This window comes from Syngnathus acus, chromosome 5 (genome assembly GCF_901709675.1).
Source record: "Syngnathus acus chromosome 5, fSynAcu1.2, whole genome shotgun sequence".
NCBI classification, from domain to species: Eukaryota; Metazoa; Chordata; class Actinopteri; order Syngnathiformes; family Syngnathidae; genus Syngnathus; species Syngnathus acus.
The window spans coordinates 10,179,956-10,197,425 of record NC_051091.1 but is presented as its reverse complement, the minus strand read 5'-3'; the positions used below and the strand labels follow the sequence as shown (position 1 = coordinate 10,197,425).

At 41.5% G+C, this 17,470-nt stretch overlaps 1 protein-coding gene across 1 annotated transcript; it reads right to left on the bottom strand.

Moving 5' to 3' along the window:
- Window positions 1–1,336: 1,336 nt before the first annotated feature.
- dusp7 (dual specificity phosphatase 7) lies at window positions 1,337–9,714 on the bottom strand. Its single transcript, XM_037251192.1, has 3 exons — window positions 8,858–9,714; window positions 6,792–7,220; window positions 1,337–4,840 (listed from the first exon to the last, which is right to left on the bottom strand). Exons 1-3 carry the CDS (start codon window positions 9,258–9,260, stop codon window positions 4,524–4,526), a joined length of 1,149 nt encoding a protein of 382 aa, XP_037107087.1. The 5' UTR covers window positions 9,261–9,714; the 3' UTR covers window positions 1,337–4,523.
- Between the last annotated feature and the right edge of the window lie 7,756 nt (window positions 9,715–17,470).

Here is a 17,470-nt window from a genome sequence, read left to right as displayed (position 1 = left end):
TCTGTCAAACTAGTCTAACAGGAAGTAAACAACAGTATTTTGACTCAATTGTAAAGTTAAGATGTCAGACATTTAATGTCACATTAAGTTCAATTTCCTGTTCTGGGGTAGTCATCACACATTTCTTCATCGACATCACTGGCCCTTTACTTCTGCGGCGACATTAGCTCCGAGAGATATCACGACTCGCTCGTCTTCGTTCCGCTCGGGCGTAATTCATTCCCGGTTTTCATTATCTCGCATTAAGCACCAGAGACGTTACCTGTGTCACATGAGGCGTGATGGTGACAGGGGGGGGGGAATCCTGTCATCAAGTTGCCAGGTTACCAGCAAGGGACCAGTCAGCCATCATTATCATCCTCATCCTCCTCTTTGCTCTGCAAACAGAATGGTGAGGCTTGTAGTCATTTCCTGTTAGACTCTCCGTGATCTGATCATCTAAAAAAGCGTTTGAAGCCGCAATTAATGTAACACCACCACTAATTACAACCCATAAATATCCACATTATTGAATAACAAAGCATCATTATATATTTGAGAAGGCCAGAATGTTTTGAGTGAGTTGTGAAACATGCTCGTATGAGCTCAAAAAGAGGAATTTAAGATGACAATGACTAAATAAAGAGTCTAGGGTTGGACTGCTGACTCAACAACTTGACAGCTTCTTCCTCATTTCCTGTTGTGACTAAGTCACCACATTGAAAAAGAAAATAACGAGCATATTTTCGATTTCTGTTTACTTTAGCTGGGCCTTAATCCGCAGAATCTAATCTTAGCCTCAGCACTGTAATTTGTTTTGAAAGTCTTAAACAAATGTGTCAAAACTTAATTGGTTTGGTACACTATCTGACAGTTTGGGTGCTCCGTGTCCTGACTTGGAGCAGCTAGAGTGTGTTCAGACACTCTTTTTTGTGTGTGTGTGTGTGTGTGTGGCACTCTGAATAACCAAACAGTAGATTTGAGTTTGAATTTCTGATGTTCTGAAGTGGGAGAATGTTTTATTGACAAAAGACTTAGATTTGTGGCTTGAATTCCTATTGAGAAGCATTAAACCTGGGTTTGCAACAAACTATTTTCTTTGGATACTTTTGGAGAACCAAAAACGTTTTACCTTGCATTTCAGGCTGAGTTAGATAACAAAAGCCATTGGAAGTCGAACCACATGCAATCTTGTCTCCTAGGAAAGGTGTCATCAGGTGGCTCTTTTTTATAGGCTGCTATTTGATGACATCATTTTGTGCGACGCACATTAAGAGGACTACAACTCCCAGGCAACTGTTTGACCTCTTTTTGTGTCTTAGGCCCATGGTGGAAAGAATGGAGGCAAACAACACGCTAAAGAAAAAATATGTCATTATTTATTACAGTATAAACAAGTGTGGTGTGGTTTGAGTATACTGTACAGTACAATACATTGGGCCAATGGTGTTTCCTTCAACGTGCCCTTCCTGTCCTTCCCTCGCCCAAACAGCTTGCACGTTGTGTTAAAAACAGCACAATACTCATCGACCATTCAATACAAAAGGGCCATTCAATGCGACACGATGCAAAGACACATTATCCCAAAAAATCCCTGAAAATTCCCTCATTGAGGTAACCTTTTTTTTTTTTTTTTTTTTAAGTCAATTGCTTTTCCTTATTAATGTATATCATTGAATAGTCCCTCCCGTCCTGAGCACATTGACACCCATCTGTGGCTACAAGTTGTTTAGGACACAGAAACGTTCGTTCCCGTGATGTGGCAACATGTACATCAACCCCCCCCCCCCTCAAACAAAGTTATTTTTTCATTGTTATAAAAAAAAGGAAGAAAATAACACACAGGAAAAGAAGCTCGGAATACAACAATTTTACAAAATGAAAGCTGCGTACTGAAAGAGTTCAACACTTAAGTGTTTTTTTTTGTGTGGGGTGAGATAGAGGAGACGGTTCATTTTCCACTCTAGTGCTTTAGTAGAACAACATTTGCATATAAAGTCATAACATATTCAATATATGTGTATATATATATATAGTGTATATATGAACATCAAAAGGCCACAGGAATAGCATAGAGCACATTAAAACCGAACAAGACGAAAATTGAGCTTGATGGCCAGTGGATTGTATTTTCTTGTTTGGGCAAAAGTTTAACAATCAACGTTTTTAGCAATATGGTTTGATAGTGCTGAATTCCTTTTTCCACAGCAAATTCTTGCCTAGATTAAATTGTCCCATTGGATTTAATTATAACAAAGTGCCATTTTGAAAATTTTTGGTTTTGATTACATAAAAAAAAAAGTCATGTTGGGGCAAGCGGCAGCCATTAAGCAAATGCATCGATAAGACATCCTATAATTCCATTAATACAGTACAAAAGGACACATTTGAGGTCTTTTTAAAAAATAATCCTGGTGTATATTTCAGGGTAAAAAGACATGTGTGACCCTTGGCAGTAAAAAAAACAAAACAAAAAAAAATACTGCATTTTAGTTTCAAAGTGTTCCTGTAAAAATTGAGATACAAAGAGTTTTGAACAGTCAGAGATACAGATAGATAGAGTTCGTAAGGCCATCTGCCAACCTTGCTCACAACCGACTGCTAAACACAACTTGTTTGGTTTCTGATTCAAGACACCGAACCTCACGCAAGTCTTATTATTGTGGTTAATTGAATATCAGATCAGAATTTGAGGGGGCAACATTTGTTCTAGTCAAGAGATTTGCCTTTTTTTGGGGGGATTAGCATCACATTTCTGTTAGCATCACATGAAGTCAAAATTGAACTATTTGAATGAACAGAAAGATTTTCTTTTCCCGGATTTACATTTAAAAATAACAGAATTGCTAAATATGCTAAGATGAAGCCATTCATGTACCACATGTGAGGTAAATATAAAATATAAAACAACAACAACCTTGCGTGAGGTTCGGCGTACCTTCTTTTGCAAACGCTACTAAAAAAAACTGTTGTGTCAATCTTGAAGGGGCAGCGGGAGTTTACGTCAATCTCGGAAAAATCCTCAATTTAGTAAACTAACAATAAAGTTCTTGCCGTTCCTTTCGTTTTTAAAGCAACATCCAACTAGTGGCTGAGTCATACAGCACTGCAGCATGCTCAGGTATACAAAACAATATAGATCTGTTGACTATTCACACTTTTATATACACATTTATATCCAATTAGGTTGAATATTTCTCCCATAGATTATATACTCAAGGCTTATGGGTGATTCAGACAAACACTTTTTGAAAACAAGTGGGCCTGTTCCATGCCCAAATTCAGATTGAATAGGTGCAGTTTCCATCTATACACCATTGGTGCCTCTTTTGCTCGGATTCCACAAAATGGCCGCGCCCAAGCCGTAACATGAGCTTTCTGTTACAAGTATTGCCTGATGTATAAATTGCTTCTAATCCAATAGAGCAGGGGAAGTCGTCAGGTGTTAAAACGTCATTCTCCTGCCATGGCAATTCTGGCAATCTTTTTTTAATTCTAAAGGGACTCATGTTACGGCTTTAATACAACGCCTCCATTCCGGATCGAACTCGATGTAAGACCTGGCTTTAACATGAAGCGTGAAAAGAGGGTTGTACGTATTCAAGAAAGGAGGCACTTTGCCAAAAGCTTGTCAAGATAAGCTAACTGCTGCCTTCCGCTCTCCGACTCCAAAGTACAAAAAGTCAGTGCCGTCGGAGAAACCGGTTTGGCAAAGCCTCGCTTGTGACACGACGACATAGAGCAGGAAGTTGCAAAACAAACGACCAGTGTTTCTGGTTATACGGCGTTGGGAAGGTTATAGCTAACTGCGAACTAGAGTTGGCCAAAAGTCAAAGAAAAGACTAAGCTTTGGTGCTTTCAGTGGACCATCTCAAGACTGGCCTCTTCCACCCACCCTTGTTTTTCTTGTGGCTGCATGTCAGTGCTAGCAAGCCATTGGCTACACAATTGTGCAAATTGCATCGGATCATCAAAGACGACGTTCCCATTTTTCCGTTTATTTATACAATCTCACTGTTTTTGGACAAAGATACCATTATTATTATGATGCGTGTAATATATATATTTATATCGATACATAGTCTCAATTTGTGCGTAAAAGCACAGAAAAATATACAAAAAAATGCATATAGACATTTCTTCCTGCTATAACATACAAACAGCACATACAGTACAACTACTTGTGTATGTTAATTCCTTGGTTTTCAAAAAAACTCTACATCCGTAGAGAGATTTTCCGAAGACTCTACATTCTCCGGTTGTGAGGAGGCGGTCGCCTCACAAGTGCGGCACATTTTCCGTGTTCCCCCATCCCTAAAAATCTTAGTACGAAAAAGTCTCCTTGGCTTGATGAAAGGTGTTCTCCGCTTTCTTAAAAACTTCTCGCTTTTGAGGCGTCGTCCGCGACCTCGACTTTCCCGCGCTTCGAGCTTCCGGAGCTAAATCATTCATTTAAGCGGCTGCTAGCGCCCTCCAGCGCAGCCGTGTGGTTACCACGGTAACGGGATGACCTCGACCCAAAAGATGGCAATCCTGCGCGGACCTCACGTGGATTCCAGCGTGTCCAGCTGGAACACGTTGTGGTTGGTGGGCGTGGTGAAGAAGAGTTGCTCGTTGGTGGGTGACGCGGCGTGGTTGTCGCACGGGCTGTTGAGGCCCAGCGTCCGCTCGAAGTCCAGCAGCTGGCCCATAAAGTTGAAGTTGGGGGAAATGTTGGACTTCTTCCGCTTGACAAAGTCGTAGGCGTCGTTGAGCGACAGGTTGAGCTTCTGCATCAGGTAGGCCACCGTTACCGTCACCGAGCGGCTGATGCCGGCCAGGCAGTGCACCAAGATGCCGCACTTTTTGGAGCGGGCCTCGTCTGAAGGGAAAAGAAAATAAGATGAAGGACGGAAGAAAACATTTTTTTAAAAAGTTGACGCTGCTTTTTATAATTGACAAAAAAAAATAAGAGCATTTGAGGTGGTTAGTGAATAGCTGGCAAGGTTCCACAGGGAAAAAATATCATATGTCCTGGGTTACGATGACTAAAATAAATAAATAAGAATAATAAATATATATCTATAAAATCCGATGCAGTAGGGAAAAAAATAAACAATGTTTTAAAATCAGCAAATATGTTTAGAGACACATAAAGCTCCTCTGATTAAAATTTCAGTTGACTTGTAGTATTTTTTTTTTCTTTTACAAAAAATGCCCTAGTTTTTGTACACCCTTTTTTTTTTCTTGCAGGAAAAAAAGGTGTGATTGCCCTAACCTTTGACAGGATGTGTTCTGCCGACATTGTTCCAACCTGCCCGAATGTTGCGGTGCAGATCGGAAATGTTGGTTCAGTATTGCGTTAATAAAAGCTCGAATTGCGGAATAAACCCTCCTGGCAGGTGAACCCGGCGGGAAAAACACAATAGAACGCAAGAAAGAATTTTTAGCAGAGTACGACGTATTGTATTCCAAATGCCATCCACAGTCTTCAATACCGGTAAATTGCTTAGGAGATGAGTTAAAAAAAAAATACACACACACCACTATCTTCAAGGATATGATGCTTCAAGTAAAAACATGAACTATAGGTTGTTGTTCCATTATTAATAAGCTGCACGTGTCTGTCCCGCTGAGGCACTGCGTCGCTCAGGCCATTAGTTGAACATCTCTTATTGCTGCCTCCAGACACCTCTCATGGACACCGAATTCAATTTGTGTGAGATGTCTGCTCACTTTAGGAGGGTTAAGAAAAAAAAAAGAGAACTGGAAATGGTCATGTGGCAGGCTAAAATCATCAACAGCAGACTCTTAAGTCCAATAAGACGATGTCATCATTTGACTTCTACATCACTTCTTGGCCTCCTTTTGCAGCTGAAAGCTTTTGACAAGAATGCGAGGTGAGTGCCAACATTGGTTATTAACGCCGGGCTTTGGCAGAAGTCGCGCTTGCTCACGCAGCAGCATTTCCCTTCTCACAATGCATAAATACATTGACAAACAAAATGGAATCCAATCGAAGACAAACAAAAACATAATAAAAGGGATTTGGTCATTCTCACTGACTCATAAAAGAGGGAATTGTCTCATCCTTTTGGAATTAAAGTTGAAATGAAAAACTGTGGGCGAGTTATAAAATAATCTCAATGAATCGATTAACTCATTCACTGCCAATGACGGCTATGGACGTCTAAAGTGTTGAAATCGGCTTGCTCTTTTTTGTGATGCAAGGCAAATAGTTGACCAAATCTGTCATTTTGGGGGTCTCCTGAAAAGTGATCATTCCACCTGATGTCAGCAATATGTGAAAACTGGGGAAATCATCTCTTTCTGGCCCCATAATATGCCTCTAATTTAATTGCGATCATTTTGACAATCTGAAAAATACCAGATGAAACTGGTAACGTTTCATTTTTTGTCAACATCCTATCATCGATAAATCATGGTAGCAATAGCTTACACCTTAGGGAGTCCGCAAATCTTAAAAAAAACAAAAAACAATAAAACACAGAAACTGAAAACACTGATATGATAACAGCAATGGGAGTGTGTATGAGTACTGCGCACTGCTGGGTCAGGTCTGTGAAAGTTTGACACCAAGCAATCATCACTGTCTGGAGCATTTCATACTGGCACTGACATGGTGTAATTATTTGATTGTGGGTGTGAAGGTGCAGACAATTACTGTGACATGCTGCTTTTCTGGGCTCAGTGTAAAAAAAAATAAAAAATGGAATGCCATTTGTCTTTGAAGTTATTTTCATCTTCCATTGACTGAGAAGATTGATTATAAGTGAAGAAGTAGGTGGTTGTATAATAAGAGCCAGACTCACCAATGAACGAAATGGCCTCCGGGAAAAACTGTGAGAGATTCTGGCTCCAGTGATCAGAAATGGGGATCTGTTTGTACTTGAAGTCCCCTTCGTGTTCAAACATGTTGGGCAGGTTGGGCGTCACGTTGAGGATGTACTTGATGTTGTACTTGCTGAGCACGTCCAGGTTGGCTGAGTCTTTGGCGCAGCCCAGGTACAAATACGGCAGGATCTGGACGGGGAACGCCGGCTGGTTGCTGGGCAGCGGGCTGCCCTCGGACTCGGTGGCGCTGACCGGCTCGCGGTCCGATTCGCCGTCCGAGCAGTCGGAGCTGATGCGGAGGCCTCCCAGCCCGAGGACTGACGACGGCGGGGAGCTGCTGGGACACGAACAGTCCAAGTTGGTCTCGCAGTGTTCGGGGAACTCGGACTGGAACTTATTGAAACCTCCTGGGGGGGACAAAATGAGTGTAAAGATGAAGTTCTGGTGCTGTTAAGAAGAATTTCTACCACATGAAAACGCATCAGTCATGTCAAGGATTGATTTCAAAACAAAGTATTTATTGAGCCACCAAAACTCAACTCTGAATACAACTTCATAGAGAAAAACTGAAAATAATAAGATATTAAAACGGTAATTATTTAACGGAATAGCACTTTTGGAACTCAATGCTAATTTCTTATTAGCCACTCAATACAATTCCCCATTCATTGCTAGCATTGGCACTGTAATCTAACTTAGTTACTTTTGACCAGTAAGCAATAAAGTAACTAAGTTACTTTCGCAACGCACTGACGAACAGGTTTCTAACTGTTTTGTTACCCTCAAGCCTGTGCATGTAAGAAGATGGATTAGTCCATTGCATGAGAAGGGGGGGGCAGGCACTTGAAACCCTCATGATGGATTGAGCATTTTGATTTATTTTCACGAGTACGATTTAGTATACTAGTAGTACTTTACGGAGACAGCTTCAAAGTCAGAATTTTATGTTTTGCCTTTTCTTTCTTTTATTTTTTTTTAATGATACCAGGAAATAAGCCTATTAGCGGTTATGGAGCTACCAAAGCAGTGAGACAAGAAAACAGCTGGACACATGTATTCCATTGAGAGAAGCAGTGTGGAAGCTCGCTCGGTTCAGCGGACTTTTTGTGAATGACACATGCAGCTTGTGGCTCCAGTGGCGGCGGATACACAACACACGCGCACACAAGCATTCATACATCTGCTCGTCGGCTCGTGTGATGTTATTAATTACACAATGCATTTATCTTCCAAAAGGCTGCCTTTCTTTGTTAATATTTCATCAGACCATTGAGCAAACTTGTTTATACTATTCATTCATGAAAGAGGAAAACAAGAAGTCGGTCTTTACTAAAGAAGCACAACAAGGCTGTGCTGCATTTAATTGAAAACATTAAGGCCCACATTGACGTTTTGTTAGCCTGTTAGAATACCCATTATGTAATACGTCTTATAGGCAGAAAGCCATTCTTTATGAACAAATGTCAATATATAATGCAGGAAGTATATATGCTGATGTTTATTAGGGTAGCAGGTGAGCTGGAGCTAAAGGGCGAGAGGCGTGGCACACCAATTTCCGGGCATATACTCAAACAAAACTTGCAACACAAATTCACACCTATGGAGAATTGAAAAATCCCCAATTAACATTAGAAGAATGTTTTTGGAATGTGGGAAGCTGATGCATGCGAACTCCACATAGGCTTAGATTCGAACCCCCCAACCTCAGAACTGAGGTGGATGTCCTTAGCACTTGTGTACTGTGCCACCCATGTTGAAACGTGTTAGTCAAAAATAAATGGCATATTAACAGGAGAAGCACATGTATTCTATATTTTAAAAAATTGGGATAAAAATGTGAAGTTTCAAACATCCCTTTGTTATCATTAGAAATAAAATGGATGAAGATCTGTTATGTTGTTTAGTGTTAAATAAATGGGGAAACAGAAATGTGTTATGGTCATACTTAAAAAATAAAACAAATCTACAAAATATATTTCAACTGTATTGACGGGAAACAAGCAGTGGTTCTACTCCCAAGCAGTGGTTCCACTCCCAGACTCACCTTCCAGGTAGAAAGCCTTGCATCCGTCGTCCCGCAGCTTCTGCAGGAGCAGCCCGAGCACAGAGCTTCCCAGCCCGGACTCCAGTCTCTCGGGGCCGGCCTCGTCGTAAAGCAGCACCACGTCGCTTTTACAGCGCTTGACGAACTTCTCCTTATCCTCATTGTTGGGGATGATGGAGCGGATGGGCAGGTTGCCCTTCTTCAGCCTGCGCAGCATGAGGCCAGGGATGGCCACGTTGATGGCCGCCTCGACGTGCGACGACTCGTAGAGTTCGTGCGGCCGGCAGTCGAGCAGCAGAAGCGCGGCGGCCCCGGACTCCAGCTCTTCCTGCAGCCACTCGGCGCTCTTACTCATCGTCACGGTCACCATCGCGCAGCCTCCCAGCGGGTGAGGGCTTCTCATCGGGGAATCGGTGTGTGGGAATCCACCGATGGGACTTTAGGCTGGTGGTGGGGGAGAGAATGAGGAGAAATCGCAGAGCTGAAGTTCACTTTTATCCCCTGGCCACCACCTCCACTTCCACTCAGCCGACACGCTCGGATCCAACATTCCCCTCCGCTCCGGGCAGACCGCTCAAACACGCTGAGGCTTCTTCCTCCCCCCCTTTCAGCTCAGCGACGTCCATTCGAGCTCCAGAATCGGATAAAGGAACCGAGAAATACGGAAACCAAGGGCCGTTTTAGGGGTTGCCGTCCTGGTCCATAGAGGCAGTTCAACTACATCTCACGAATGACCCGACGTACGGCTCTGGTTCCCCGCCTGAGATCTGAGCAGTTAAGGAGGCTGGCGGAGCTCCGTGAGAGAGGGCGGGGCGTGCGCATTTAAAGGGACCGAGGCTCAGCTTCTTCCTCGGCCATTCACAACAAGCATGGCCTTCGCGACGAACAGCAACCTGCTGGCTGCCCTACAGGCAGAAATGATCACTTTGCTGAGGGAGGGACACATACACAAAAATGGAAGGAAGGATTCAATTCAAAATTCAATTTGTGTGTCTGAAATGTATCTTTAGCAACAGTATTTATTTTTTAAACATTGATGGGAAATGACAATGTTCCATCACTAATGTTCATCATCAATGTTCCATTTAGAACAGGCCCATGGGCTACACATGAAGTTATTAAAGGGAACCTGTGGTGACCACTAACCTAAGCAATTCAATGTATTTAATGAAAAAAAAAATCGAAATCTTCATATCGGTGATGATGCCGTTATTAGTATTTGCGTGACATCACTTTATTTAAGCTTGCAACATTCAACTTAAATGATCTTTATTGATATCTGTAGCCTTTATTGTCTTAATTTCTCAGAATTCTTCTATTAAACAAAAAAATGATATAATAGCAGTGAATGACATCTTTTCTTACCCTTCCGTTCATCTTTCCAATTCCCGCTGCACCATCGGCCAGAGCTTGAAACTGGAACAAAGAACATGTTCTTAAAATGTGCTCAGGTTAGAAGACCTATTAATAGTTATTTTGGTTCCAAAAGATATTAAGGGATCAAAGGTGAGATCATAGAGGAAAAAAACAATGCAGCAATGATGCGTGGTGAGCCCCAAAGGCCCCAAATGTCCAATTGGTTTGTTGCTTCTACTTTTTTTTTAATTCAAAGGACATTGTGCCACTCCTTCTGGTGTGTGCACTTGGGCCACTTGGGACCAATCGACATATTTTAGAGGGTATGTCACGGTTGACCAAATTTACAAGCCGTAGATGATCTGTCATTATTATTAAACACTTTGCAAGTCACTTAAAGGGTCACACAGTGCAAGCTCGCCTCATGCATCACTGGAGGCGGCGGCATCTGCTCTGCATGTTTGTGGCTCGGGACTGCGGTCAAAACTATGGACGTGGTTACTGCCGGTCTACGGGCGGCAGTTAGCGCAACCGCGTCGCTGCACAACAACTGCTGCGGCCGCACCGCCGCCGCTCGGCAACTTTAACTTTAGCTCGGCGCGCGTCATCAAAGGCGGGAGGTTGGAATACATCGTTTGTATGTACGATGGATGATGTGTCAACTCAGCAGCTGGTTAAAAACAAACGATGGCGGCTTGTCTGGTCATAACAGGGAACTGCCGGCCGCGTTAGAAGTTTTTATAGTCAAGTTAAAAACGAAATAAAGCAAGTGAGGCAGCTGGACTGCCAGAGTATGTTGACATTTGACGTACTGCGCAGTTTCTAATTGAATAACCCCAGCTATCGTGGATTGTTGTTTTCATAAAGCGGCTGCCATTTTCTATATTTATCTAAATTTCCATCTTTTCACTTTGTGGTTTTGTGGTACACCAGTCCACCGCCACTGACATGCCATGTCTTGGACTGATGTGATGGACATGGCGTTATTTTTGTTGATGCAATTACGCAGCAACAAAGGCCATCATTTTGAGGGCGGCGGTTCTGCCCCTATTTATTTATCTTTAGCTAACCAGTGTTACCCTCGTCGCAGCCAAGAGGTGATTTTTAGGAGATGTGTTTCTAAATGGGGTCAGTGTCAGTGGGTTGTCTCTAGGCTCCACCATGAGTGACCTCATACGACATCAGCAGGTTGTGACATAGGAGGAGGGAGGTGGAAAGAGGAGCGTTTGATTTCCTCACAGCTGCACAGAGCAGGGGTGGGATCGGGGGAAAGGACCAGCTGCAGACAATGCATCCCTTGACTCATCAGTGAACACACACACATACATAGACATGCATGCACGCGCAAGTACACGAACAAGAAAGGGAAAACTTCAGGGCTGTCATGTCCACACACACAACAAGCTCTGTTAGCGTTTGCGTACAAACCAACGGGAACATTTTGAACTTTACGCACGACCACGCTTCCCCGCCTCAGCATGTGTGTACTCTGTATGTATTGTTCCAGCAGCGCCTATAAGCGGTGGGATGGTGATCATATTGTTTGCGAGAGCCTTGAGGAATTTGTGCAAAAACTGAATTAATTTTTGAACCTGTTCAGTTTTGCACCTTGGTCATGCATAATGGTGAAGAGTTTTGCTGAGTTTGCAAGAATGCGCGTAGTCCCTGTGGACCTCAATGGAGAGTTATGCAGTGGTTCTCAATCTTTTTGGACAAGTACCACAAAAAACAACGCATCATTTATGTCAAAACAGTAGAATATTACTTAAATGATCTTTTCAAAATCATCCCTCTCAGGAACTTATTTTATGGCTGTAATCAAAGGGAAAATGATTCTTGTCATTATTATTAATGTTATTTAACGCCAGTTAGCAACAAAAGTTGAATATAAGGAAGTCTTTAATTTATGTCGAGGGATATTTTGAGATGTTGGAGGCACAAACAACTGGACAGTATATGAATAGCTGCATACAACAGCAATTACATTCTCCCAATACCTGTGACGTTTGCTATGTCACATTGTTGGGATTGTCGCAGGGCCAGTAATTGCCTTCTATTATGTTACCAATGTGCAAGACACTTGTGTCTGTTCTGTCGTTTGAGTGACTGAGTAGGTGGAGGCTGCTCGCCCACGCTAATGCTGCCACTTCTTTCGTCGCCACACACGTTTAAATTGTTTCTAGGAAATGTGTCACGTTATATTTGTCGAGACCGATGCTCACGTTTCTATATTTTAAAAACAACCTTTGTTTTGGATCAGGTATATATTAGAGGCATTTATTAGATTCTGTAATCGTCATTGGGCGACTTCAGTGTAGTCTTCAGGAATTGCAAAGGAGAATATTCAAAGCTATGGATTTTTCAGCAAAGATCCTTCTCGAATATGCACGTGTGTTTGTTGAAGATGGTATGAACACGTGCTTGCAACGTGAACCCTCTCTCAACGGGAGTAAAGTCTCTCGACTGAATTCATTAAGCAAGATCAAACTAGAAAGACAAAAGAGACCAACTCCTGAAAGTGGAGAAATAAATGAGCACCGCACACGAGCGACTGAATGAAAATCACGGGAATATATTTCAAGGACTTTTCCTGCTTTTAAAGGGGACAAATGTGGGAAACTGACTTTAGAACTATAACAGTATATAAAATGAATATGTTCCTTCATATAATTGTGAGTTAGAACTTCAAAATTGCTTGTGACAAGTGAATTTCAAATGTGCTGTAATTACCATTTCAATAATTAGAATGTCAGAGATGTTCTTTCTTTCAAATCATCTGGAAATTACTTTGTAAAAGCTTCCTTGCTTCAACACACATTTGTCAGACTGGTCTGGTAAGGAAAATATGACATCTTTATGGTCTCGGCGTACGTGTAAATGTTAGCATGAGATTTTGTCAGACTTTATGATTCATGCAGGCCCCGTTCACATGTCGTCTCTTGAATTATCTATCAGGAAGCGGGTAGAAACCCTTCAATCTTCCTTTATTAAATAACCCCAGACATTTTGGAGAATTATATGCTACCATATTGCGGAAGAAGCCGTTTGGAGAAGTTGCAAAAGCACAAAAAGCATGTTTAGATGAGTCTGGTGCGGAACAACTCAAGACCCCTCACCTCAACCTGGTCATATCAATGGACAGTGTTTAAAACGATCAAAGCACCTTTTCTGATTATATATACTTTGTTTATTTTTCTGATAGTTTTATATAACTGTAAAAAATATTTCACAGGTGTTTTCGCTCGAGTGAGTAAAGAAACCCCGCAATGGTCTTAAACACAGAAGGTGTCTGTCAAGGCGTCAGTGTTAATAAAGCCAGTGACTCATCTAACCTGCAGACACTAAAATCAACATTGAATGTGTTCCCATTCCAAACTAACTGAGGCCTTTATTTGAACATTTATCTTTTTTTTTTTTTTTTTTTTTTTTTTTTTAACTTAGTCGAATCAAGTTGGAGAAGAAAACACACGTGTCCAAACAGCACTTCGTCTTGTTATGTTACCATGACAACGGGAGGAAGTACAGCCCGGTCAAAGACGTATGGCCTTCAAGGTCACTCATAATGATCATTTCAGTGTAAACAACAAAGCAGGACTTTTAATTAAGGCCTCACTAGTGTGCTATGTTACACAACAATGTCAGTAGCTCATTTCAGTGCTTACAGAACATTCAAACGTTGAAGATTAATGATTCGATAAACTAAGTAGGTTCATTTATTAAAATTGACAAATTAAATAAACCAAGTAGGTTCATTTATTAAAATTGACAAATTATGGTTGGGTGATTTATAAAAATATTCCATTCATTAATACAAAGTGTCTTTTTTTGTTGCATGACTACCTTGTCCTATATTATATGAGCGAGTGGCTGACCTTTAGGAGATGAGGTGAGGCGGAGGTGCAGGGAGGGTAGCAGGTGTTAGCCGACTTATCCGAGAATTTGTTTTATGGGTTGGGTGTGTTGTCAAGAGTGGTCATCAATTTTCAGTCTGCCAGCACATTTGCACAGCTTGCCGTATGAAGTGCTTTCAAGCGGCACGGCAGGACAAATGAGCTGACCCAAGTGTGTTAAATCAGGAATATGCTTGACGCAACTGCACTTGGCTTTAGATGGCCACTTTTTCAGAATGAAAGGTTTCTTCAACTGTTTCATGGTGTATGTGAAGTCAAAAAATGAAAAGCATGTACTGTACAAGTCAGTCCAGTCGCATTCTTTGGGGGGAATTTATTTTACAGAAACTGAGACCAACAACGGTAAAGCTCAGAACTCCAAAATCTTTGTTCCGCAATCGGGTTCTGGTTGCATTTGAAACTTCCACTAACTGCAGAAAAGTTTGGACTTTTTAGTGTAAAATAGGATTTTTATTTTTTATATTGTTTGATTTAGTCAGCCTAACGCTCATGCCAACCCAAACCGATCTGCAATCGAAGCGTAAGAATTGTCTCTAAAGTATTTAACTTGTAATTGACTCATCTGTAAGTTAAAGAAACTTTGTTTTGGTATTTTAGTTTTTATGGACGCCCTAATTTACTTTCTACTTTGTAGTTGATGAATTGAATTTTATTTTTGTTGTTCTTTGAGGCTGAGTAAACGAGGTCCATGTGAATGGCTTTGGATTCGTACCGCCTCCGGCCATTCACTCTGAGAGAGCGAATGGAAAAGATGGTTTCGGAGCACAAGCCCAGGCGTGGGTTGAGATCAACGCAGCGCCAAAAAACCTCAGCAACTGTCGACAAGCATGGCTCAGTCTCCAGAGTAGAGGAGGGTTGCGGTGAGTGGACTGAAGTGGTGGCGAGGAGAGTTGGGGGAGTGTGGTGGGAGGAGGGTGTGTGTGTGAGAGTGTGTGTGTGGGGCGGGGGGGGGTTCAGGAAATGAGGCACTAGGGAATCTGGCCAAATCCAACTCAGTTCCAAAAGGAGATGACGAGAAAAAGGCTTCTCCTGCTTTGAAAACAGCCAGTGATGTCACAACGTGGTGTGCGTCACATGGAGTTAAAACTTCTAAATAACACTCATACATGACTTTGAGTGTACATAAGACTTTCTTTAACTACTTCTTTGTAAAGAAGCATGTGAAATGCAACGCTCTTCTCATTTCAAAACAATCTCGCATCATAATGTAAAATAAATAAAAAAAAGTAGAATATGCCAAACGATAACCTTTCATATGTAGTGTTTTAGTATATTAGGGCTAAAACGAAATATTATTTTGACGATTGATCAACCTTTCAATTATTTTTCAATTGATCAATGAATTTGATAGACCAAATCCAACCCTTCATTTAAAAACAAGACACAATTTTAAAATGACATAAATTGATTATAATTCAGTTAAAGGTTTGGTTCGCCTCATAACAAAAAATAGTTGATAAAAAAAAAAGCAAAACACTTTCTTTTTTAGATGCTCAAAGAGTCTCGTGCGATTTTTCCATTAATTTGTTCCATGCAGTAATTCACAATATTTCATTCTTATTATTATAATCACTTTAGTCATGCTTCTATGATTCACTCCTTACTGAAGAGAAACCCAAATAAAAATGTTTGCAGCATGCGATGTGAGGATGTCAGCATTATTCCAATTAAAGATTTAACACGTGTTGCTTTTTTTCCCCCCACCTTCAAACCCAGCAGGTGGTCTCATCGAATTGGGAAAGGCCACACAGTCGCTCAGTGGTGCTCCATCAGTGGGATTAAAGGCTCGGTGCTAGCTGTTAAACTGAAAAAAAAAAAAGAAAAAAGACATGATTGCCATGATTGCAATGCTGCATCACCCAGGAGAGACCTGCATTGGGTCTGTCGCTTCATGTGCGTCTGCGCCTTTCTGCATATTTCCGAGCACATGCAAGCACTTTGAAAGATATTTTGATGTGGCCACCAGCGCACACTTCTTTCATCCCAGGTGGGATTTTCTCTTCCTTGCTGAGAGCGAGAACAAAGATACACAGCAATGTGTCAAGACAAGCATTTTTAGTTATGGCAGACATTTTTGGAAAGCCCCTGATGCTATTCAATTAAAATAAAGCTGAATTGGAACAATATTTAGGAACATGTTTTGCTGTTTGTGATACTTTGTTAGACTTTTTTTTTTTATCACTGAAAAATTCAACTGTAGTATAAACAATTTTGAACTTATTTTGACACTTTTGATGGCCTAACTTTGAAAGGGATTCGCATATTTCCTGTGGAAAATTGGGAATTGCTTGACCTCAGGCTCCAAACTGTATCTGGCATTTAGACAACAATTGCAATCAACTTGCAGCGGTCCTGTTACTGCCTACTTGCTTCACTTTTAAAAAACGGAAAAAAAGGAAAGAAAACACAGCTGTAAATTCTGTGTTTTGATCTGAGCGACAAATTATAAGTGGTTGCTAGAACTCGTATGTCTAAGAATACACTTCAGCGATTGATGTATTTAGGGAAAAAAAAATTGCTCTTTTTTTCTTCCGCAATGAAACGCCAAATGATACCTGCAGCAGAGACCAAGAGGGAACCAAGAATTGTCACTAATGATGCCAGTTTAGAGAACAACAAAACAGGGAGAGTACAAGCCCTGACATATTGAACCAGGATAACAATAAAACATGCTCATGCACACACACACACGCACACACAGGCAAGCAGTGGCGGCAACCACAGCTTACAAGGAAAAACATATCCAGATGTTCTCCTCATAGACTCACCAACCCCCCTCCCACACACACAGATACACACTTGTAGGCAACATATGGCCCGCATATTCCAGAGGCCAACTCTCAAGACTCTTTTTACATATTTCTGCAGACATTTGTACACCTACACTTGTCAGGAAAGCACCGACATCAATGTCATCATTACAGTAACCAGTAGCAGACAGAAGACAGCCCTGTTTTTGTTTTTTTTAAATACAGTACTGCATTAGCGGAAGTGGAAGAAGACAATGAAATAACGGAAGGGCGTGATAAGGTAGTCAAGCACAGTAACACAATAAAGCAACTGAATGTATCACATTAAATTTTCTGAGGATTGTTGCTCTCAGAGTCCGAAGCGCCTCCTCTACAAGAGCTCCTGGCAGGCCATCTGCTTGAGGCCCATAGTTACGGAAGGGAGACGTATTTTGTGTGTGTGCGTGTCTGAGAATGCCCCAGACAGGAAGGAAGAGTGGGCCCTGCAGCCGAGAACTCCGCTTGTGTTTTACTTCTTTTTCCACGGGTGCAAGAGAGGCCGAGTTGGCTTCTTTTAAAAGAAGTCAGTCATTAATACGTTCCCCCCACCCCTCTTC

Bases quoted from the DNA above. Each gene is read 5' to 3' on its own strand.
- dusp7 (XM_037251192.1), bottom strand. From the start codon at position 9,260: ATGAGAAGCCCTCACCCGCTGGGAGGCTGCGCGATGGTGACCGTGACG. The intron at 7,221-8,857 runs GTGAGTCTGGGA...TGTCCCCCCCAG, and splicing joins CAAGGCTTTCTACCTGGAAG to GAGGTTTCAATAAGTTCCAG. The intron at 4,841-6,791 runs GTGAGTCTGGCT...TTTTCCCTTCAG, and splicing joins GGAGGCCATTTCGTTCATTG to ACGAGGCCCGCTCCAAAAAG.